The 24,391-nt window shown below is 34.0% G+C and overlaps 2 protein-coding genes and 1 long non-coding RNA gene across 6 annotated transcripts; 2 read left to right on the top strand and 1 right to left on the bottom strand.

Annotated features, from left to right (window-relative positions):
• The first annotated feature begins 1,887 nt into the window (after positions 1-1,887).
• On the top strand, positions 1,888-11,422 carry LOC143453492 (ras-related protein Rab-11B-like). Its single transcript, XM_076954844.1, has 5 exons — positions 1,888-2,049; positions 5,851-6,046; positions 7,727-7,920; positions 7,989-8,069; positions 9,863-11,422. Exons 1-5 carry the CDS (start codon positions 2,010-2,012, stop codon positions 10,006-10,008), a joined length of 657 nt encoding a protein of 218 aa, XP_076810959.1. The 5' UTR covers positions 1,888-2,009; the 3' UTR covers positions 10,009-11,422.
• Positions 11,423-13,461: 2,039 nt separating this feature from the next.
• On the top strand, positions 13,462-16,448 carry LOC143453494 (uncharacterized). Of its 4 annotated transcripts, XR_013115206.1 has the most exons (6): positions 13,466-14,331; positions 14,408-14,446; positions 14,934-15,360; positions 15,586-15,732; positions 15,891-16,005; positions 16,133-16,448. It is a non-coding gene; the product is annotated as an uncharacterized LOC143453494 (long non-coding RNA). The 4 variants fall into 4 exon arrangements; XR_013115204.1 differs by having other exon boundaries at positions 13,462-14,446; positions 14,934-14,996; positions 15,223-15,360; positions 15,891-16,448; XR_013115207.1 differs by having other exon boundaries at positions 13,463-14,446; positions 14,934-14,996; positions 15,150-15,360; positions 15,891-16,448.
• Positions 16,449-16,599: 151 nt separating this feature from the next.
• On the bottom strand, positions 16,600-23,590 carry LOC143453493 (eukaryotic translation initiation factor 2 subunit 2-like). The gene is made up of 10 exons (XM_076954845.1): positions 23,437-23,590; positions 20,302-20,395; positions 20,023-20,157; positions 19,839-19,915; positions 19,590-19,698; positions 18,808-18,875; positions 18,534-18,682; positions 18,399-18,455; positions 17,077-17,162; positions 16,600-16,981 (listed from the first exon to the last, which is right to left on the bottom strand). Exons 1-10 carry the CDS (start codon positions 23,452-23,454, stop codon positions 16,803-16,805), a joined length of 972 nt encoding a protein of 323 aa, XP_076810960.1. The 5' UTR covers positions 23,455-23,590; the 3' UTR covers positions 16,600-16,802.
• Positions 23,591-24,391: the final 801 nt, after the last annotated feature.

Genomic DNA, 24,391 nt, shown 5'->3' on the forward strand with positions numbered 1-24,391 from the left:
TATTTCGAATTCGACGAGTTCGTAATGCAATGTAGTTAACATGTTTAAAAAATAGGATGGCAATTCATTAGGTTATCTTAGTACAATGAGTTCAAAAATGCAAGGTGAATAACATGTTGTGTTGCTATGTCATGGTATGCTCACATTATTGCCTTGTGTTCAATGGCCCTTGTCACATGTGATCTTGCCTTTTGACATAAGACAAAATTTTTGGGCGCCTAGCCAAGCGTCTTTCCATCTGACAAAGTAATTGTGCGACCCCTTGTTGAATGACTATGGAGCGGACATGGTCCTTGCCTGCCGATGGCCAGTTAAAACGAAAGAGATGTGTCCAACTCACACCTCAAAGGTTGTTATCAACCATGCGTCATTCATGAAGTAATTGTAGTACCAATTTATAGTTGTCGCAACAAGCGGTGCGCTACACAATTGAGTTACTGATTGAAGATTACTTCTCGTCTAGGAAGAGCCACCCAACAACGTGTGGCTAAAAAAACGTCAGTAAAATAAATACACTGTAAATATTTTTTGTACTAAATGAATCAGTTACGCAAAGAAAATTTTTAAGTTTAATAACTTACTAAACTGTATTTGATTGTCAGACTAGTCGTCTCGATTTGGAAAAAACTCAGCCGTTGTGTCATGGGCATAGCCTTGTTTTGAATAATGTGAATGGCCATTATGCTATCAAACTACAGATCAACAATGCGTATATTGCGTTGCCAAATACTATATGCCAGGGGTGGCCAACCAGTCAGAGACTAAGGACCTCACTTCTTACTGTGTTAACCGCAAAGTGCCACATCATACACATTGGCACACATGAACATCACCCCGTCTCTTCCTCACTCACATACACACCTTTGTTCAACTACGTTTATTGTAAATGTTACAAACCAACATGAAAATGACAGAAATTTACAAGTCATTTATACTTTACAAGCTAAAAAACACAAATACAATATGAACGAAAGAGCTGCATAATACCGGGCAAAGAGCCGCATGCAGCTCACGAGCCTCGGGTTGACCAGACCTGCTATAGCATGCAAAAAATTTTTCATTTGGAAAGTAGCAGAAAACAGTGAAAGGATAAAAAGTCTAATATTATTTGGCAGAAAATTTGCTGTAGCTTTAACCTATAGTTACTATAATGTATTAGAGCATATGACTTGCAAAAGTCGTATCTAAATTTATTCAGTCTCTGAAAGTCATCTATATAAGGGGCTGTAGAATTTAAAAATGTTTTCAGGGTTCCGTAAGCAGACAAAGTTCGAGAATTACTGGTTTTAGAAATAATTCCATTATGACACATATTTTCAAGCATTTACTGTGATGTTTTTTTATATTGTATTCTCTTCTACTGGTTTGTCAGAAAACATAGGTACATTAGTATATTTTCACAAAATCAGCTTTTTAACTGAAATCTTAGCTGTGGGTGTAGGCTACTGTCTTGTCCATAAGCTTGTTTCCATAAAATGACCCAACCATGCAAGTTTTATGTTGCTTAAAATGTTATTTATTGGTATTGGTTTTGTGTTTTTTTCACATTGAGTAATGTAAAATCATTTCTACTATCACATTACTGATATTTACTTTTCCTACAACGACATAAAGTGCTATTTACTGAGTTTTAAAAAAATAAGAATATATTACCTCTCTTCATGGTAGTCTATTTCATGTACTTCACTAGGTTTCAGTTACTACAAAGAGTTAAGATAACTCACAAAAAATAATTAACAGCGGAAAATATTGCTTTGAGCTGTAAGAAGTATTCTGTTTGTTCTCTTCAATGGTAAAAGAGAATAATTTTTTTCTTGTTGTTAACTATTTTGAGTTGTACAATTTTAGACTTTGAGTATAGGCCTAGTTTATAACATTCATTGATTTTTTAAAGTGTAATTGTTTAGCTTTTTCTGGACTATAACTTTTACAGATATCCAATATTTTGTTGTTGGCAATTATTAATTAGGTATTAAAGCTGACTTTATAATCTATTAATATTTCAAACAATGGGAAATAAAGATGATGAATATGACTACCTTTTCAAGGGTAAGTGCAAGTATTATATGCTTTTTCTAACTTATTTTAGTAAGTAGGTAAAAGCTAAATTAATGTAAAGAAGCTTGTAAGCCATGGGTCAGCACTCAGTAACCTATTGCCTGTGCCCTGCAGAACACGTCCAGCTTCCCAAGCAAGTTAATCTGGTTTGCAAAGCAACATAAGTTAACAATTGTAGAAAAGCTTACTGAAATTGATTTGCATGTCTAATTCAAAATATATATTTAATTGCTTCATTCACAGCTCCCTTGAATTGGTTTCTTTACATTGTTGTATGGAAGTGCAATGTACAGTACGTTAATATGAGCTGTATCGTTGCATGTTTTGTAACCAAGCTTTCTCTGTCTACATTATAAGTTTGTTTTGTTTTGAGTCTGTTTTAAGTTGTTTGATGTTGAAACTTCCAACTATTACTTCTCTTTGGCTGTCATAATTATATAACTTACTTGTAATGGTAGCTACCATACCAACAGTGAAAATGTTCTATTACAGTACTGACACGAAAGTTGGTTGAGACTTAATATGGATCCTTCTTCTGTTGACGTTTCTTCTGCAGGTAGATGTGGCCTGAGCTCTTAACCCACTGATCCCATACTGCCCAATCCTTTGCTTTTGCATCTTTCTACCATATGCCTAGTCTAACATCAGTACCTTGAAAATGACACATGAGCGAGTCCTTGTACCTTAGCTCAGGTCAACCTGGAAAACAATTTTCAATACGTAGTTTTTCGTAGAACCCAGCTTTGGAATCCATTACAATGATATGGCCGATCCATCTCGGTTTAACTGCTAATTACAATGTAGCATAACTTAAAGATAACCTGTTTTTATAATTTTTTAACCATCTTATTTTCGTATTTCACCAGTAGGTTATTATGTCTCTTGAATCCATTAAAATAGTGTAAAATAGATTTGGTAAGATTGTGCTGATGTATGGGTAATTTTAATTGGCAATGCAAATTCATGCTCGACCACATTGCACATCGTTAGAAGCAGCATTGAAGCGATTATGTCTACCAAGTAATTGATTAATTTAAATGGCCCTTTTTGATTTGTAATCGGCATTTGTGAACTAATGTTACCATAAATCAAATAATTGCACTAAAACTTGGGATTTATTTGATTAAATAAACAATTTTTCTAAGATTTTGGTCAATTAATTGAAGTAAATTGTGTGTATTGACCAAATAAAAATCACTGTTTATACATCTAGAGCTTAAATGTTTACTTCTAGAACGTTAATCATTACTTAAAATAACTCATAAATTGTTTCATTAGCTTCAAAATAACAAAGTATTAACTGGAGCTTTGACTATGACAGGTTTTGCACATATCACAACTAGAAAATTCTGTGCATGCATGTTCATGTTTTTGTACACTTATGTTAACGATATGTCATTGTCATTGTTTATAGCAGTAAATAATTCATGCTTGACTGACTGTGCAGTCTGTTAAGTGTTAAACACTTGTGTATTGTTGGCCATGCCAAGTTGCCCGGTAGTTAACGAATAAATTCAGTTTCACGATGGGGAAAAGTTTGTCGTTATATATGCACTTTCATACCTTACAATTTGAACAATAAATGGTTAACAGCTTTGACACCTAAACAGTAAAATATTTAACCTACTTAAAGTGAGCCCTGAATTTATTCAAACATATGAAATTTAACTATTAAGAAAATGCTAACAATTGGCATTTCATTGCGATTACTTTGACCCTGGTCAATAAAATGAAGGTAGTTTTATCTCTCTGCCTTCGGATCGGTTTAAGGACGATATCATTCCATTCAATTGCTTGGAAGAGTAGAAACTGAAAACACGAAATCGGCTAAATGTTTTGCAACAGTGTTTTTAAGCAATGTAAAACTTAAAAATAAGTAAGCAAAGAATTGAAATCCTATCACCTAGGAATGGGCACTTTCAAAAAGATTTTGATTTGTGATAATAGTGATAACATGTAGTTTTTGATATTTGCGTGAATCCTAATCTATGAACTTTGCTTCTTTTGATTTATCAAAGTACCTGAAGAGCAAACAAAACATGCTTAACTTGTCGTCACATTGTTGGTGAGTGAAAGAAATCAACCTCTTTTTTGCTGGTATACAAAATTACCAAAAACTTTTTCAACCATTGTACTGGATTTTACTCTGGATCATTCAACCGCAAACTTAAAGTGAAGCGCTGGTCCAAAAAAGTTGAGTTTTATTGTAAGTGTAGTTGTCAGTAAGCTTATCGGAGAAAAGAATTATCATTAATATGTGGTGCCTAAGCAGTTATTACCAAAATTTATTACACACTTGATGCTAATCATGATGGAGGTAGTGGCAAATGAATCAAGTATGGTTAGAGGTAAGGTGGCTAGGTCTCTTAGATAAAAACAACTTTGCAGGTAGGCGAATACCGAAGTTGCAGTTGATGTTTATTTACTGTATAAAAATGTCACAGGTGACAGTGCTTGTACTATTAAAGCACTTGTGTTCTTATGGCGATTATTAAACCCAACAACCAAGGTGAGTTGTAGTTTTAAGTGCCTACACTTTTATAATCTCATGAACTGTAAGTTAGGTTACGCTTAATTAATGCAAGACATCCAGGACTGTTACGCACTTGAGTAGGTTTGTTGTGACCCACAAGAAGCATTTTATTCATACTTGATCCAAATACCAACATCATCCACAATGCTTTTACATTGCGATGTCCTCATTGCACTCTTTCCTTTTATCAACAAAGTTATTAGTGTTTTGTGAAAATTTGTTTTGGATATTTGGGCTATTGCAATGTTAGAAAAAAGTATCGTTGAGTGCTGGAAGTGAGGAATAGACTCGATGCAGTTTGCAGCATGGATGATTTTATAATATAGTTTCTAAATAAATAGTTGAACATCTTGACCACCACTATGAGACAAAGTAACCTAATTTTTCTGCATTGGTTTGCATTTGTACTTGACAAAGTTTTTTTTAATATAGAAGTTTATGTAGTAATAGTATTATAATTATTATTGATTGCGTTCTAATGTTAGTAATGAGTTTAGGGCGCTCAAAAGTCAAAAGTTTTTAAATGAGTTTTTCTACGATGGACTAGACAGTAACATTGTTTTCAGGTGTGAGGAGCTCATTCTCTCTAGTTTCATACTGTAGGTCAGAGTACAATCAAAATTTTCAATTAAGTCAAAGTTTACAATTAAACTAAAATTTATCAATATTCTATAGCAAATAAACAGCATTTATGATTTTAAATGCAAGTAGAAGTTTTGCAAACCAGAAAGTGCATCACCATTAAAACAAGACCAATATGCAAACACAGAAAAACTGTCACAATACCGACTTGGATTACAATATCTTTTACCAGAAATTTTCCATCGCTGGTTAAAAGAAATCAGACTTTGTTACACAATTTAGACAATTCATGAAAAAATTAATATCCACTAATAGGCTAATTTGGTTTGGTTAAAAAACGTCAAATTTTAATAAAAATAAAGTCGAAGAATTTTTTACAGGTCGAAAATAAATTGGTCCTTTTAAACTAACATATGACTTTGCAGAACCACACTATGACCTAAATTTTCCTTATTTAAAAAAATTGTTGTCATGCAATACAGCATTTGTAATCACCTGGCAAAACCAGCAAACTTCAACATTATAACAATCTGTTCCTGTGGTAGGTGAAATTGCCTGGAAAAACACAAATGTTTATAGATTCTGCATCATTGTGTATTGCATGGTAAATGAACAATTTCAGGTTTATGGTTATAGGTTGTAATCATAAATTTTTAACATTTGACTCATTTTTCTAGTTGTGCTAATCGGAGATTCCGGCGTTGGAAAAAGCAATTTACTTTCAAGGTTTACAAGAAATGAATTCAACCTGGAAAGCAAAAGCACTATTGGTGTTGAATTTGCAACAAGAAGCATACAGGTGGACGCTAAAACCATAAAAGCTCAAATATGGGACACTGCCGGCCAAGAGAGATATCGTGCTATAACATCAGCGTACGTAATATTTTGTTGTTTTGAAAACTTTGGTTATTTGCTTGTTAGTATAGCAGTGTAATTATTTTTATATATATTGTACAATAATATATGCGCATTGCCCAGAAAAACATACTGTCACTAATAGTAATATGCAAGAGAATAATCCGTTACTAACCTATGGACCACATGTTTGGTAAACTTCCAATTGCAAACTTTATGAGTTTCTATTATTATCTTTGATTCTTCAGGGCTCACTTCTGTTCAAATCAATTACAATTTAATTTGTTAGCCCAGAAAGGCCAATTTCAGCTTTATTAGCTAAGTCAGTATATTATATGTTATAAAATAAGTTAAACTGATGTGAGGATTTAACCTTTGGTTTATTATGAAGGGAATGTTTTTAAGTGTTTCATTGGTAGGCAACAGCCACCGGCAGGCAAAGAATACCCTTGTCCTCTTCATGAAATGATAAAGCTAATTAATATATATGGTAATAATTAGCCAAAATTGTACTAAGAGCAGAACTTTGTAAATTTGACCATTACTATTGTTATGTTTTGGCATGACTTCAGTGTGTGGGCCGGAGCACACTGAAGTAACTTCAAAACAGCGTAGTGTGCTGTAGCACACGGCCTCCACATAAAAGACTTTGTTCAGCTTAACCTTCTAGACTGCTGTTATCTTGCGTAAGGGCCCAACATCAAACTGGTTACCTGGACCTTGCCACTTGATTACAACTCAAAAATCCCATTAAAAATAAAGACTTGGCTGAATCCAGCACAAATAGATGGTAAAATGTTACACACATATGTTGCACAGGTTGAAATATATTTTGTAGCACATGCAACGTGTAATTAAGGAAAGTGGGGCAGACAATTGTGCAAACAATCGCTATGCAATGCAATATGTATTGCAAATGTATTGAAATAATGGGCAAAAAGTAATATCTTTAACTCCAAAGAAATTTGAAAATTGAACTTAGTTTGAAACATACTTTTATCAACCTTATTTATATATGTTTCTTAACAATATTCCATAGAATATTGTAAAAACAATACAAATCACTGAAATATTCTAAAAAAAAATTTATAACAGAAATATTAATTTCTTAACAGCAGTATAGTATCATTATTCAAGTATGATGATTGAGGCTTGTATAGATGACTTAATTAGAATGACATATATCTATTCAAATTATATAGTGTCTTACTCCAGCTGGTATAGTTATTCACTGTCCATACTGACTGCTAAAACTACATGAATGAGGGCAACTCAGGCTAATAAATGATTTTAATTTCCTCATAGAAATATTGAATTTGGAGTGCATACAAGTACTTGGGGAAACGTTTTTGTGTCAAGTACAGAAAAATATTATGATCACTGGAATAAGTTCTAAATACTCTGAATAATTCCATAAACGCATTAAGTTCCCATATCTTTCAAGCTTCACTAAATATAGTCTTTGTCTCATTTCACCTCAGAATGGTCTTATCCCAATATATATTTTTGATTTTGTTCTCAAGTTCATCTTGTTTCTTTTGAACTTGATATAATAATGCGCATATACTGGCCGTGTCTTTTTCATTATAGTTAAAAATAGTTAATATAGATGAAAACAAGTAACTGATGTCTATATGTATTGCATACAAACGCAAAGTTTGTGTAAATGTATGATTATTTGGCACTATCTTTACACAGCTACTATCGAGGAGCGGTTGGAGCATTGCTGGTGTATGATATTGCAAAGCACCTTACATACGAAAATGTTGAACGGTGGTTGAAAGAATTACGTGATCATGCTGATAATAATATTGTGATAATGCTGGTGGGAAATAAGAGTGACCTGAGACATTTGCGTGCTGTGCCTACTGATGAGGCTAAAGCTTTTTCAGGTGAGTGATGTATACTAGTGAGTTGTTTCTGCAACAATATTTTTTGCATATTTTTCTTTTTCTTGCAGAGAAAAATGGATTGTCGTTTATTGAAACTTCTGCTCTTGATTCAACCAACGTAGAGGTTGCTTTTCATAATATACTAACAGGTACTGGATGTGTAACAGCACTTTTATGATCTGTTTGGTAATTTTGTTGATTTGCACGTACTGTATTTTATGACATGAACATGATAATGTGTGGAGCTAGGCATTTTTTGAAAATTTAGTATTCAGTCCTGTCCTTGTGTTATTATATGTGAATGTAGATGTGGCAGTTATTGACTGCATATGGTAGTGGGTCATGCAATGTTAAACAAATAATATCAGCAAGCACAGGAAATATGATTCCTGTGAGTATATATTTATATATTTTCTCATTTCCTTGATCATCAAATACAGAAATTATGAAAATTGTATATTGTTGCCTATACGTTGCTTTTCACATTGAAAGCATGTATTCGTGATACTTAAATATAAGGTTCATTTATAAGCCCATTTCATTCTTCCTCTTTTTGTTACCACCGTTAAAGCAAACTGACAGGTTATGCTTAAGCAAGCATTACGTCACATTTTTTCTCTGCCGAGAGATAGAAAATATAGTTCTTCTGGTGGTGGAGCTTGGTTTAGTAAATCATTTATTGTTTATTTTGCTGCTGCTCTTTTCAGATAAAAGTGAGTTGTTTTGCTCTTAACTTTGCATTTATTTAAAAATGCACTCGCACTGCATTCAGAACGAACAAAAGAAACAAATAGTAGACATATTTACCACCAGCATACTTGTACAAATGAACTTGTGTGAGCGTACTTCATACTTTTTGTATGATCTATTTCTTACAGCGAATGCACTAAAATTCCACTTAAATTTAGTGATATAGCAATAATATACATGGTATAGCAGTGAAAACATTTGATTACTAAGACTGATGGTAACTGTTTCTGTTTGTGAATCACACTGATATGAGTGAATCACCAATACTTCCATGCTGTGATAGATAAGTTTACCTTGTAAAGACCTAAAAAGCTGTTAAGCATAGAATCATTAATGTATTGGTTGCCTGGCATGCAGTTATAGGATGTTGTTAGTTAAATCTTCAGCTTGTCTGTGAAAATGCTTTTTAATCATGTTTGTTAAATTAATTTGGTCTATGAAACCAAACTGACGCAACGTATATTTTTATATCCGTTTTGGTTTAATATCTTCAAAAAAGACAGTTGCCAAACGAAAAAAGAATTCCCTATTATTATACTTTACTCTCTAACATCTTTTTCTGTGATGTAACTGCATTGTTTATGGTGACTTCTAATGACGCTGTGGCAACCTGCAAGTTCTGATATTATATCCAGCCCGTACAACCAAGTGTAAACAGACAACACGTTGCAAAAATTTTTAAATCATCTTTTTTACTTCATTTGTTTAAGTAATCATGTTAAATACAGTTTCGAAAAAAAATAGAAAATATTGAAAAACACACTAAGATAAGCTCAGTTGCAGAGGCTTGAACGACGAGGAATCATTGTAGATGTTCTCCATAACTTGATACTGTCACAAATCCAGCCTAAATATTTAGTATTATGTAGCTTATTTTTTACAGGCTGTGAATATACGGTAGAAATCTTGTCTGCAAGGCTGTGATAACATGTCCACTGTCCACGAAACTTACAAATGGTTGGGCATATGACAAAACACAATGTTTTACGTGCGTTCATTTTTTCCTTGTTGTAAGATCAGCTAGTAACGCCAGCATTTCATTGTTTGATCCAGTCTCCGTATACACGACAATTAAAAAACTATCGTACTTTGAAAACTTCAGCTGATATTTAGATTACCTCAACAATCAACTGCAGTAGTTCAAATATGGATTTCTTAACTGAATTATTAAACTGTAATATTTTTTGTGCAGAAATCTATCGCATTGTGTCACAGAAACAAATAAATGATACTCATAATGAAGATGACCCAACAGATGGCAAAGCTGTGGAGGTCATTATTCCATCCACCTCTAACTCAACTACCAACAAGCAGCAAGGATGTTGTAAAAACTTGTAGGTCACTGTTGACCTGGGCGGGTGTTGAGTGTTTTCAGACCTGTCACGCCCAGAAAATGCTTTTCATGTTAATCTTGACCAACTTGGCCATACGGGGTGATGATTTCTAATCAAAATTTTCCTCTTGCAATTGTATACTTTATTCTGCAGCCAATATTTGCATCATTTTAAGATATTATATTATGTGTATATTATCATTTGGCTATTTAATATATATATATAAATATACAGTATATACATTATTGACGATAACGTAAAATTTCAAATGGTTTTACCAACTTTTCAAGTACAGTACTACAAACTCACTTCTAGTACCCAAGACTATGTACTACTGTTGTAACACTAGGCTATTTAACACCAGACATTGTTAGCCATTGCGCAACATAATTTAGCATTTTGTCATGAAAACAGTAGTACTGGTGCTGTTACACTATTTTTTACTCATATTTGGGATATTTTTTACTGGTTTCACCCTATTAAAAGAAATTTCACACCTAAAATACTGTTGTGCTATGATCATAGCATAGCTTATGTTTAACTGTTCTTACATGACTTTAAATTGTTTTGGTCTTTGTGGGTTAACCCAGTGCCCAGCTGTTGGTAATACAATTGTATTAATGGGATTATTACAGTTGTTTTTCTTATAGAGTTTGTTTAGATATGATTTATGAACTATTTGGTTTATTTTTTCATATAGATTAGTAGTGATAACAATGTTTAATTTTGTAATTGTTATTTGAGGTAGTTTTATTGGTATTATTGCTATGACGTTCCCTGAAGTAGTAGCAGAAATTTCACACACACACGGATCTTATCCAGGGTGCCGAATGTATCAGCTGCTATGAACTAATTTTTCACTACTTACAGGGTGTAACAGTTAAATTTGTCTGGTGAAACATGGAAAATTTATCGTGTATATATGGCAATGTTCGCTATAGCAAACTTTGCATACAATTACTTTATCCTATTCATGCGTATTTAATATTTTTCAAATAAATAAGCTAATTCCTGTCCTCTTGATTTGTAATTTGTTGCATTGGAAGATTTAAGTGCAAGACAAATTGATCAGTATTCACATAGCGTGTTGTAGAAGTTATTAAATGGCATTGCTGTGAAACACAAATACTAAAATTTTCCGAAAATGGAGCTGAATGTTTGGCCAATTCCGTACAGGAAACGTGTATGAATTTACAAGTATTTGGTCATCCACCACCTTGGTGTGCTTTAATGTCAATAGCATTATGCAACTGGCTTTAATATTGGCTGTTTTTTATTAATGTTAGATAACTTGGTTTTGTATATAACGTGTGATTGTGTTTGAAGATGCTTTAAACTACAATGCTATTCATCTTTTCGATTTCGTGTGGTTGAAACGTCTTTATCGTGTATCGAAAATTAAACACTATACTAATGTTTTGCAGTGAGGTGTTAAGACGTATTTATCACAGATGGAAATTGTTCCCAAAATCGCTAATCTTAGAAAGGAGTTGTGTTTAGGATTGATTTGTGAATACATTCTTTATAAAATTGTAAGCAAATTGACATTAAATATGTGAGTTTATTATTGACAATAGTCGTTTTCACTGTACACTACCGCTGACTTTGAATAGATATTGATGGCGGTTGTGTGGTGCGTATCGTTGGTACGCTTTTGTTTAGGACAGAAGTTACAGGAAGGAAATTTAACTTAGCATCTCAGGGTGGTTACAAAAGTTGTTGATGTCTGTCATGTCTCCTACTCAACGCCAACCTTTTGTAAATGCACAGTGGTGCACGTTATGAGCATTCTAAAGTTGGTTGGTTGGGTTAGGGCTGATTCACAAATGCCGTTAGACGTTAATTGTTTAATTCGGCATATTTCAAAACTAAAATTTGTATCTGTTCTATGGACTCCTGTCTAGGTTGTCTTTATGATAACACGGGTTGTTTTCTCACCATAAGCTAACCCTCTACCTTTTTGGGAGACCTGAAGCATTTAAGGTTAACTAAAGTAATGAACGTATTAACGCTTTATGGCCACACTTTCGTCACTGATTAAAATGAGCGCACGATTGGTTTTCTGTAATTTTTTACAACTTTTGGAAATTGGGATGTCTTTAACTCTAACGATAGAAAAACATTTTTGTCGTCTCAGTAATGGAATGACGGAGTATGAATGAAGCATTACCGCCTCCCGTGTTCGACACTTGGCAGCAGTCAGTGCTACACTATCAGAAAAATATTCTGAAGCAAAGGCAATATTACATTTACTTTGATAATTTGGGTAAAAGACCACATTAAAGATGTCACCGACATTTGCCGCTAACGTCCGCTACCTGTAAACGCCAAAAAGTCGCGAGTGCTTCACTAGTCACTAATACTATGTAAGTAACGCCACATGTGATTCATTTACCTGCTAAGTCGTATTTCATCCAAAACGCGTGTTTTAATCAGCCGTTGTTATTACACCGGATTCTAACGTCAGGTCATAATTGCCACCACCTCCGTCTCAGTTTGCGGAAAATTAGCTGAAAAATACCGTAATCCATAGTCTCCACATATCGGGTTTGTAAAGACTGGTAATACACTCACGCGTAATCTCACCTATCAGCATAATTTGTAGTGTAGCCACTCTTTTTAATTGGTTTAGTTGTTTATGTACTGCAGTATCATGAAAATTTCACATGGGTGAAATTTTGATGAAACAAAGCGATTGTAAATAACTTTTAGTTGTTATTTTTTGTTAACAATGTAGTTTCTCCGACTTGCTGAATGCTTGCCGTTATTCCTTTATTATCAAACTGCGAATTGATGCAATGCAACTAAATTGCCGCGAGCATTTACGAAATGACGTTTACTTTGATAATACAAAGCAATGTGAAAAACAGATAGTTGTTGCAGAAAAAATCGGTAAGAAAATTAGACCTTCGTTGGATTTTATGGTTTTCTTATTGTGAAGTAACTGACATCCCAGATAGCACGTAGTTGTCGGCCCGACTGCTACAACGAGCTATTCTCGCTATAGCGATTGTAGCTCCTCTGCCGCTGACGAGTAGCAAGCTAGACGTCGCGTTTTTACGCCGTCTAAAGCTCTTTGTCGGGCCGACGTAGGTCCATTAGTGAAGTTAGATGATACCGTAAAACCGTTTAGAACAAACTAATGATTAAACATACATAAGTAAGTTTTATTTAATATGTTTAAAATATAAATTTTATTATTTAATGATGTTTGTAACAGTCTGAAAGGTTTTATCACTAAATGTTAGTAACAATTATAATAATTATGGTAATTGCTATAGTAATAACACTTTTGGTTTTTTATTGAAATAGTTTGAATGTAACACGTATTATACTTTTTTGTACATTCTGCGTTTTAATTAAACAGTTAAATAAAAAAAAATTTTGAAGTAACCAAATCGACGTCATTATGATGTTTTTTCTGCTTTGACGGTCTGTACTGTATAGGCTATACCGCTATAGTTTGGATTGAGGATGTAACATTCAGAAGTTAAAAAAGCAGGCAAAAATTGGTGTCTTGATGGATTTTAAACTGTAGTTCGGTTTATTAGTAATGCTGCTGAAAAGCGGTTATAGACTTGATGCAAATCCAAGTGTTACATGCACCAGTTGCAGTTCAGTTAGATCTTAATATGAAACAGGCGCATGCACATGACTTGTTGATCGGTTGATGTGCATCTCTGTCTGCACGCCAGGCTACGTAAAGAGTTTGGTATAAGCTAATGACCTTTGTCACTGTGTGTTTTGCCGAGTTAATGCTGCGTCATTTTACGTAAGGCGGTTTATTTTCCGTTTCAGGATTATAAATCAATATTCAACAAAAGTATAGCCTATAGGCCTAGCCTAGTTCAAACCATTTGGCATGAAAAAGATATCCACTATATTTTGAATGAGGCAAAAATTCGATATAAAATGTGCCCTGTAAGAAATAAATGCATACAAGTCGTGCAAGCAAAGTCAATATTTGAAGAGATTCATTAATAGGCTAGGTGTCCAAGACTGCCAAGTTTTGTAACTTTATCTTGAGCGAAACATGTACAGTATTTTTGACGGGGGATCAAAAAGCCCCCACATGTGTATTTTGAGTGTCTCTGGCACTCGTGTAAAATAGAGTTAAGGTGTGTAATTTTGCACCTGTATTGTACAATAGTTTCTAGTTTGACTAATAACAACATTTAACACCACCACCTGTTCCAGAAATGCCAAACACCCAGGAAATAAGGAATATATCATTCTTGATATTGCTGTTATTATAAATTTTATGTAATGTTTTAAAACAGATATGGGCTACGTATGAGAGTTACCAATCTTCATATTAATATTCAAGGTGAAAAAATGAAAGTATTTTATCTTTTCTAAATTTAAAGGTGATAAGCTATGCTATCAATTTTTTGTTTTGGCAGTGCAAATACTTCTTTTACAACACCGATCCTAGTGTCAAGGTAGATAACTTTGATATGCAATGTTTATAGCAAGACTGGCCAACCCGCGGCTCGCGAGCCGCATGCGGCTCTTTCGTTCATATTGAACCATCGAAAGAGAGCACATTTTACCCATTTTAGGCAGATAAACAGAAAAGTAATCTCTACTGGCTAATGTTCAATTGATATTTGCTAAATAATGACTGATTACATCAGATTTCGACCCAGAATAAAGATTATGCAACTGAAACAATATTTAATGCACTATTATAACGTAATAAGAAAAAAACGTCATAAATGATAATGTGTATGATGTAGCTCTTTGCGGTTAAAACAGTATAGAATGAGGCTCTTAGTCTCTGACTGGTTGGCCACCCCTGGTTTATAGTACTGTACTAACTGCAATCTTTGTTTTGTGGTGCCAATATCAGAGGAATATAATATGCGTATTTCACTAAATGCAGCATTTCATACTAACAATATACCGTACATTTCATGTTTTTTGCAGTTCCGTGACTTCTCAACAAACTGATAAACAGGCAAGTGCTTCACATCAATTGCTCACAAAATGGTAAGTTTAAGTTGTACTGAACTAAATAAATTTTCCTGTAAAAACTAGATGTAAAAAGGAGTAAAGTAAAAGTTTTTTTGTAAAATACTTTGGTGGGGTACCAATTATCATATGTCACAAGCTCTTGGTAATGTTGTGCAAATATTTGAACAGTGATAGACAATCTACTATTCTTTTACTGGAAATAATTTGGGGACAAGCATAACAAAACACTCTAATGCTCCAGTTTCTTCATCGCCGATTTGTTGAAGGGCAGATACCATCAACTTCTTCGGTGGAACACTTAAACTTGCCGATTGGTTCATTTAAAGATTTTGATAGGGTGGAATCACTGCTGGCAGAGAAATCACAAGCGAGTGTTCTTGTAAGTGCAATATGTAGGTTAATATCCAAGTTACTGATAATAATACGAATATCGAATATTTTCACTTCTATAATCTAATTGCTATGGGGGACTACCCTGACTTTTTTTCACTTACAACTTTGATAATGCTTCCATGTAAAAGCATTGTTACAAATCAGTAATTACTTGAACATAATGCCACCAAACAACTGATTCTTATCAGGATTTTTTTGATTTCCTATCTAGCAACAATAGGTGGCGTAACAGGGACAGTTGTTATCAGCATGATTCTGAGCAAATTGTTGACATCTGAACTGGCAACCAGTTTTAATTGGATGGGAAAGGGTCACAAGAGAGGAATGCATTCATCACAACTCGCAAAAGCTGTTATAGGTGAATAAGTCAAAATTGAGTTTGCTAAGTCCTGTTTGGATTTTTTAGGTTGCTTACTGCTTCCTTGTTTTAAGATGTATTGTGAGTGTTATTTACTATTATCTGTCGATGTTTACTCCAATATTTAGTTTTTATGTCATTAACTCATTATGCTTTAGATGCTGCCAAGAATTCTGGTATCAAGGAAGCAGAGAGTATCTGCAAGGTCAAGAAATGTGAAAAATGCTAGTGACAGAAAAGGGGGAAGTCGAAAAAGAATGAAGAATAAGTTCGGTAAGCTGTGTGTCAAAGGTGCTTGATGTTCATATCATGTATTGCAGAGCGTTTAACTTTTGCATTTTTAATTTTGTAGATAGTAAAGAAACATATTGCAATAATTTTGATTACAAAAATGTTTTAGATAAAGAACGGAAAGATGAAGACAAACAAGTATATTTTATGAATTTCGATTCATCTGCGTCAAGTGATGATAGCGATGCTTTCTGTTTGCTGTTTCAAGATTGAAAAAATAAACTTTTGCTCAAATGCATAAAAACGCTGTGTGTTAGTGATTGTTGGTAGGCCCAACATCGGCTCGTGGGAGATAGTAGCTAGCGCGCCAACCTAGGTCCGACGAAGATGTACTGGACAAAAAGGCGTCGGCCCTCGAGCGACGTGCTATCTGGGATCAACATACTTAACGGACCTCAATATTACAGTACTAGCAATAAATGCCCTTGCTGGGTTCCGCTGCGCATTATAAGTAAACTTTGTGTGGCCACATCAAGCCTGTTGGTACGACAATTTTGCAACACCTTTGTAAGATATATTTATTATTTTTTCTTCGTTTTCCTTTTTTTCTGTTTATTCAGATACAGTAATAGAAAATGCATGAATAACTATCTGTATTGCAGTAAAATATCACGGAGTACAATTTTGAGAATGCCTCATTTTGCAGAAAATGTTTAAATAAACCACTGACAGGGTAAGGAAAGCATAAAAACTGCAACCGAACACTCTGCTCCCAATAACCAAATTTTCAAAATTGCAACCACCTTCTGGAAGCAACAAACATTTCCAGACTTTCGGCATCAGGACATAGCTTTAGCTCGAATTCTAGCCCTTTTACCAGTGACAGCCTGAAAACCAGACTTAATCGTTGCAACAGAGCATCTTGACTGACAAACACGACAACGAAGAAAATGGAGACGAACGTCACGTTCAAGAATGGTATCTGGTGACCGGCATGTGTGACAAGTCACATATTCCTCTGAAAAAATTTAAATTTGCACATAAACAATAAACATGCTGTTAAACATCGCCCATGACTATGCAGTAACAACAATAAACGAGTCGCCAACTTACTAATATATCTCCTTAAAACACTTTCTAATTGCTTTTGTTGAAATCGACCTTTAATTATAAGTTGGTTGTTGCCATCCACAGAACCACTAAAAACATCAGATACACAAAACGCATTATAAATTTATGGATACTAAAATACACAAAACAATATCAAGATAAAGCCAATCAATAACGTTTTCGAGAAACATTTTGTATATTTCGCCAAATGAATGACGTCTGTAGTTTTGTATTCAAACATAAATATTCAAATTTGCTTAGCATTTAGGCTGAACTATGCACTAACTCGCACTTATCTAAGGGTTATCTGCTCTTTCTGCAGAAACAACCCTGTAAACAAAGGAAATGGATAAAAAAATCTAAGGTTTTCGACTTCTTTTGGGACTAATTTTATTCGTTGCGAGGATTATTACACATTTCAATAGCGCTGGTAATTTACTTCAAGTTGGCGTTATTTTAATGGCACTGCTATAGAAGTGAAAAATATAAAATTATAAAACGTCGGCGTTTACAATTTTAGAAGGTTATCAATACTCTAGTAAGTCTAGTTCATGGGTTCTTAACCTTTTTAGTCGTGGCCCACTTTCAATGCTGATCACCTAAGTTTTGGACCTGGACCTGGAGTTTTGGGCGACACAAAATCATTATCACTTAAATCATATAATTTGATCAAACAACAATGCTAATTTGGACGTTACAAAATTGTCACCAACTAAATAAAACTAAAATTTTCGCCAACTTTATAATTTTCCAAATAGCTCTGTGGCCCACCTCAAAATGCTCCTGTGGCCCACCGGTTAAGAACCCATGCCTAGTTGTTTATTAATCATTGTGGCAGGTGTGACCAAAAACTCAACATCGGATTCCATTAAATTTCCTAACATATAGGCTACAACACATAATGGTAAGCAATTATTAGGCTAGAGTCAGACACATGTTCTTGGTCTACAATGCAAATTTGCAACATTCGAAGCAAATTGCTACAAAGAGAGTGAGCAGCAAGACGAATGCGCTCCCTTATTGACACTCTTTTTTTCATTGACAAGCGAGAGCGACTTGCTTTTTAAAAAGGCGGTTGCCCAGCTCTGGCATCAAGAAGTTAAGATTCCATTTAATCAGCAAAATATTTTTAAGCATGGATGTGGTTGGTGGCTTTGCGCTTTTATATAGTAAGGATATGAGCTGCATTGGGCAAGTGGGGCACAGTTCACAATAAGATTTGAAATATTGCAACAGTAAACCAACCTTGCAAACTAAATAGAAATAAACAAACCACTAACGACATAATTTTAGTTAGCAATTACGAATTTCAGGTCTTGCCCCACCTTGTTCCAAGTTCAGCAAGGATAAATGCGAGAGTATGCTTTGGTTGCCGGTGAAGCCTAGTACAATAGAAAGATATTGTTATAACATTTTTAATACAGAAAAATAACATAATTCTATGCCAAAAAATTACACACATTTGACATATTTCGGTAAAGTTCACAAATGACGTTTTCTTGGTGCCTACTCTTGCACACTGAGGAGGTTTCATTACAAATCTCTTTTTTTCTCCAGAGACTATGTCTGGGTTCTTTTGCCGCATAATATCAAAAACTCTTGCAAGCAACTAAAAACAAAACATGTTAAGCTTGATATCATCACTACTAGATAAGATAAACTTAAAGCATTCCTAAAGTGAAATACTGAAACACAACAAAACATAAATAAAATATTTTTCTCAAGCCCACCAACCTCATCATACATATAATCTCTGTCGGTTCCACTCCATGATTGCACTCCTCGTTCAACAATTTCATTTCCTGAAGGAAAAAAACTACCGTATAGTAGTCAGATAATATAAATCATACTAAATATAGTAGAAGTCGCATATAACGGATAACCGTATATATTGGATGAAAATTCTAGTTCGGATGGTTTCCTATTCTTTTTAGTGCATTTCAACTCGCTTATAACGGATACATTCTCCAGACCTTTGAGCAAAACAATGTAAAATACTTCGTATATAACGGATCCATTCATCATTGCAAAGAAATCGTTTGTTGACATTAAATTGTAACAGAGTCACAGAAGAAAGCATGCATTATTCTTCACGCTTGATTCAATCTTTCACTTGTATTGCGTGTACTGTACTGTATTATCCAGTATGCCAAAAACAAAAAGCAGAACATAGAAAGAAAAATTGAAAATTTTGAAGTTTATTGAAGACAACCCTTGAAAACCCTTCACATCCCAATAAAAAGGTGTGACATTGGTGGGAAATTTAGTATTAAGCCACAAACTTTCAGCAATCTGATAATTAATAAACGTATGTACAGCATGTTGTTTCTGACTTGAAAATGTCTTGTAATTAACTCTGAAGCTTGACACGTAATAAAAAGGGACCTAGTGAGCCTGCATGGTGTACCGATGGTCAATTTCGTTTTTAGCAGATATCGTGTATAACGGACGAATATCGCTGGTCCCGACTTGTCAGTGCTATGCGAGTTCTACTGTATAAATAATACAAAAAAGACCTGAAGCAGGTTCTTCAAGCTTCTCACTATCATCAGCTATAACTGCCTTTTTCTTCTTTTTCTTTTTTCCAAGGCCCAAATCATCAAGATCCCCTGCGGTATCTGGATCCTGTCATTTAAAAATAAATTTAATTACAGTACTACTAAAAGCTGCTACTAGTATTGTTATGAGGCTCATATAATGTTGACATGTAACTCATGTTGACATGTTAGTGACAATGCTTATTGCATAACCATTAGTCAGCTTACCTTAGAGTCACTGATTTCATCAAGTACAATTTTAACTGTTTTTGTTTTTTTGGGAAGGTCTTCACGTCCATTTTTTTCTAAACATAACAAAATCGTTTGTACCTATATACTTGCATGGCATGGCATTTATGGACGTATGGAATAGTACAGTGTAAGAAAATGTGTACAATGTCTACTGCAAAACCTGGTGAGTGTTCGCCATTTTCTTTTATTGAGGTGGAATCAACCTGACCATCCAACGGAAATGCGGTTTTCTTCTTCTTTTTCTTTTTTTTTAAGGATGACAAATCAAGTTCATCAGTGTCCTCTACTGCTTGATCTACAGCAATATTTCAACCTTACTTTGCAAATTTGCAACCAATTAATAACAATTCATTTTTTTTATTGCATATAACTGTAGTCTGTGAGTATATCTCAGATGTTTCAACATTAAAATTGCCAGTGTTAAATGTCTCAATCACACCTTTAGTTTCTGGCTTTTCATCGGTTTCTTTGTCAAGGATTTCATCTAAGTTTAAAGCCTTAGACTTTTTTTTCTTTTTGGAAAAATCCAATACCTAATAAAACATTGCAAAAATAAATATTGAACAGAGAATATCACAATCAGTGATACATAATAGATTTATACAAACAAACTCAACAGACATTAGGTGTGCATTTTTTCAGTGCCGGCTTTTTAGTTTTATTTCATATAAAGAACAGTTGCCCCAGTACCCTTAGTAGCTTATACAAAAGCTAAATTAATGGACTTGCCTTCGCATGATAATTGCTTGTTAATTGTCAATAAGGTTGTTATTCAAATCTGCAGTTGAGCTTTGTTACTTATTGACGCTTACCTAGATTTTAAGTAAATGCAATAACTCATTTTGATTCAGTTTAACAAGTTTAAAGTGTTTAAATAAAAATGCTATAATAGTTTTAAGCAATAAAAGGTTTGTTAAAAAACCTCAGTGCTGGTCAATGTTGACATTTAATAGTGTTTGGTTTGTTTTAATCATACAATTCAAATCAATTTCTAAGCCATGTTTTGACATGACAAAGTCAGATATATGAAAATAATATTTAGTTTTATGAAGATAAAAGTTAATAAAAGCTACGTACATTTTTAGCAATTCGTTATGAACCCCCAAACCCAAGAGAAAGTTCATTTGGGGCACATAATAACAAATTCAGCAATGTGATTCCTGAAAAGTGGTAACTTCCTAGATGAGTGTGAATTAAGTGAGACAGAAAAGCACTATAAGTGCGTTGCAGTGGTTTTAATCTCATATTAAAGAATGAACAGCAGCTTTTGAGAACATGGTAAACATTATTGAATATTTCTTTGTAAAATTATATATAAAGCTAGCTAAAGCCTACACTATTGCAAAGACTGCCACATGCAATGGATCAAGTTAAATTACAATTATTAACTTAAAAACGACTGGCTGATTATTTTGCCATGTAAAATACTCTGTCTTAGACCTATACCATCGCAATCAATTCTATACAATCAATTCTATTGCTGGTCATAGAGTGTATATATATTAGAGATGTACCGATGCCAGTTTTTACCGATATAACAGAAGGCGATACATCGTCGCTTGTCAACATCGGCCGAAGTTTGTAACCTTTTAGAAAAGCAACATTTAATGCGATGTGGTAATTTTCTTGCGCACTGGCTCATACAATATACTATTTTTAGATTTTTTCAAACCTGGACAGGTAACTTTTCATTCTTGCAGCTGTAAACCCATGTTTATACGTATGCACCGTGTTTTGTTAAGTTGTTTTTGGAGACCGAAACGGTATCTTAAAATTCTTCAACAATCTCTTAAAATTATTTTTCTGCAACTACAGCAGAAAATTAGCGGTTACCAGTTAATTTTTAATAGGTTGTGGTTTTAATTTTCTTAGCGGTCACCACAGCAAAACCGAAAAAAAAACTGTACTCTGGGATAACATGTGTTTAGAATGACGACTGCTTAGAGTCTACAGTCTGTTTTTTAGTCTGCATTCTATTTTTAGCTCAGTAGATGACGAGACAGCAGTTTTTGTTCGCGGTCGTCGTATGACCTTGAGGTTGGTAATGGGAACAATTTTATACATCAATCAAGTACGACTTCAAAATATATTCTGTCTGGGAATATTTTGATGTTTGTGCCCGAAATAATAGAATGGCAAAGTGCAAACTGTTGTGCAAGACACTGACTCGCAGTTACGCAAACAAGAAACAACCACAACCAGGTCCTTCATGCCTTAAACAACTTAACCTGGAAAAACTTATTGAGAAAAAACATTGCCCTATTGATGAACCAACAGCTGAAAAAGTTCACAACAAAATTGCAGAGATGATTGCCGCTGACCTTTAGCCATACTAGGTTTTATACAGCTCTTGAACGAAGTGTGCCCTAATTACACTCTGCCATCTCTCAAGTTCTTTAGTGAAAAGAAATTGCTCGAAATGTTCGAAAAGGTAAAATTTGAGTTGTCCAAATGTACATTTTTTCTTTAATGTTATGTTTCTTTACTTTAACCTTAGAAATTACAACTTCCATTATATTGAAAATGTTTAAAAAAATGTGCTCGCCATAAATTACTGTGTTAAATTATTATTTATCATTAATCACATCCTATATAAAAGCTAAACTGCGGCAAGCAATTAATCAAAGCAAACAGTTAATTCATGCTTTCTTTGTCGCTTTAATTACTTTCATTTTTTTCTAATTTTGTTCTTTCCAATAAATACATGTGATGTGTAGTTCTTTTTCGTCAAAAGCAATGTTCCCTCTAATTTTTCACGAGTCTGAGCAAACACACTAACTCCCTGAGCGGTCCCTTCGAGCACTGTGGGCAACATCAGACGTGCGCACTGTGGTCATTATTATGCGTTTATTTTATTTTCGATTCAGGTTGGATTTTTTTCTTGTGCGCAGCACAGATTTTCTGTGCGCTGAGACCATGTCAGCAGTGCGCATTTGCGCACGCACGCAGTTTAGAGGAAACAGTGGTCAAAAGTTCAATAAGTTTTGTTTTGATACAAATACGAGTAATCTTTTCTTGTTAGCTAACAAAAGGTGGAAAAGCAGTTCCAGAAAAATCAACATTGGTCGATTTTGCCGATGCATCGGTTTTCCAATGTTTAACATCGGCATCGGTACATCTCTAATTTATGTATAGCCTAAATACTTAAGTCTAACACTTAATAACACTCACTTCTCAAATACTGCAGATTTTGTAGAAATACAAGAACATACTATATAGCAATTCCTTACCATTTGACTGCCTTCTACGTTCTCCAAAAACTTACTAACTAGATGTTGTAACAGTGGCATATTTAACTGACTTTTAAAGAATACTAAAAGCTCAATATTACCAGCTTAACTAACTATACTTTGAAAGCTGAACTTAAGTTGAGTTGTCTGTTGATTGAATTGTTAGTTGGGTTGACCAACCATCAAGCACAATTTGCAACATTAACATAAACAGTACAACAAAAATGATAGAGTTGGATTAGACTAGGATCAGGTTATGACATAAGATATGTTTATGTGCATTATTGCCACAATGTTTTCCATGAAAATAAGTTTAAACACAAAAATAACATGCATAAACCTACCTCTTCATTGTCAACCATGGTAAAATGCAAATGCTAGTTTTCTCAAATTGTTAAGAAATGGTGTATCTGTCACCAGATGTTTCTTTACGAACACCAAACAGTTATAATGCAAATTTGTCTTATGCAATAAAGTCTATAAAAATACATAAACAAACCAGTTGAAGAATTGTTTTTCATTCCTGTAACAAACTAAAGTGATAACTATTTACTATTACAATCTATAGATATTCAAGAAGTATAGAAAGACATACGCTGGGTGTTCTGGACAGTTATAATTTTAAACAAATGTGAATAACAAAGTTAATGTCTAGAAAAGTGAATTTTAATTACGCCAACCACTGCTAAATTTCTTGGGCAAATTGCCAAACTTGCGTTCATTCATTCGAAGTACTATTTGACCGTATACACCAAAATATTAAGTTTAGGTTAACAGAAAATGAGCCAAATACCAAGACATCGGAGATACCAGAGTAGCGAATCGTTTTATTTATTGCTATTGAATATCGGAAACTTAAGATAAAAAAACATCCAAATCCACAACCATCAATCAATGTTCAACATCGACGTGCAATCAGAGGCAATGTATTTATATAAAATGAAACAGTCGACACTTTTCCGCTGCTAAAAACTATCATACGGCTGTATCTTTTATAGTTTCAAATCAGCTTTACTCGCACATTGTTATCATGTCCCTTCTAAGTAGAAAATGATCGCACTGTCTAAGATTAATTCAAATAGAATTAAGGAGTGAAGAACGAATCTCAATTTAGTTTTTGGCTTCAAATTGCAATTATTTTCTATATTGCATATTGGCGTTTCTTGATACACTTTGTCAAATTTTCAGACAATGAACTTCTGCATCGTTTCTGTTCTCTTTTTTCAAGAATTCAACGAAAACAGTGAAATCATTTGCAACAATGAGTTAAATATCACGCTTGAAAGCAAACAACTTGAA

This window comes from Clavelina lepadiformis, chromosome 4, assembly GCF_947623445.1.
Source record: "Clavelina lepadiformis chromosome 4, kaClaLepa1.1, whole genome shotgun sequence".
In the NCBI taxonomy this organism is placed as follows: domain Eukaryota; kingdom Metazoa; phylum Chordata; class Ascidiacea; order Aplousobranchia; family Clavelinidae; genus Clavelina; species Clavelina lepadiformis.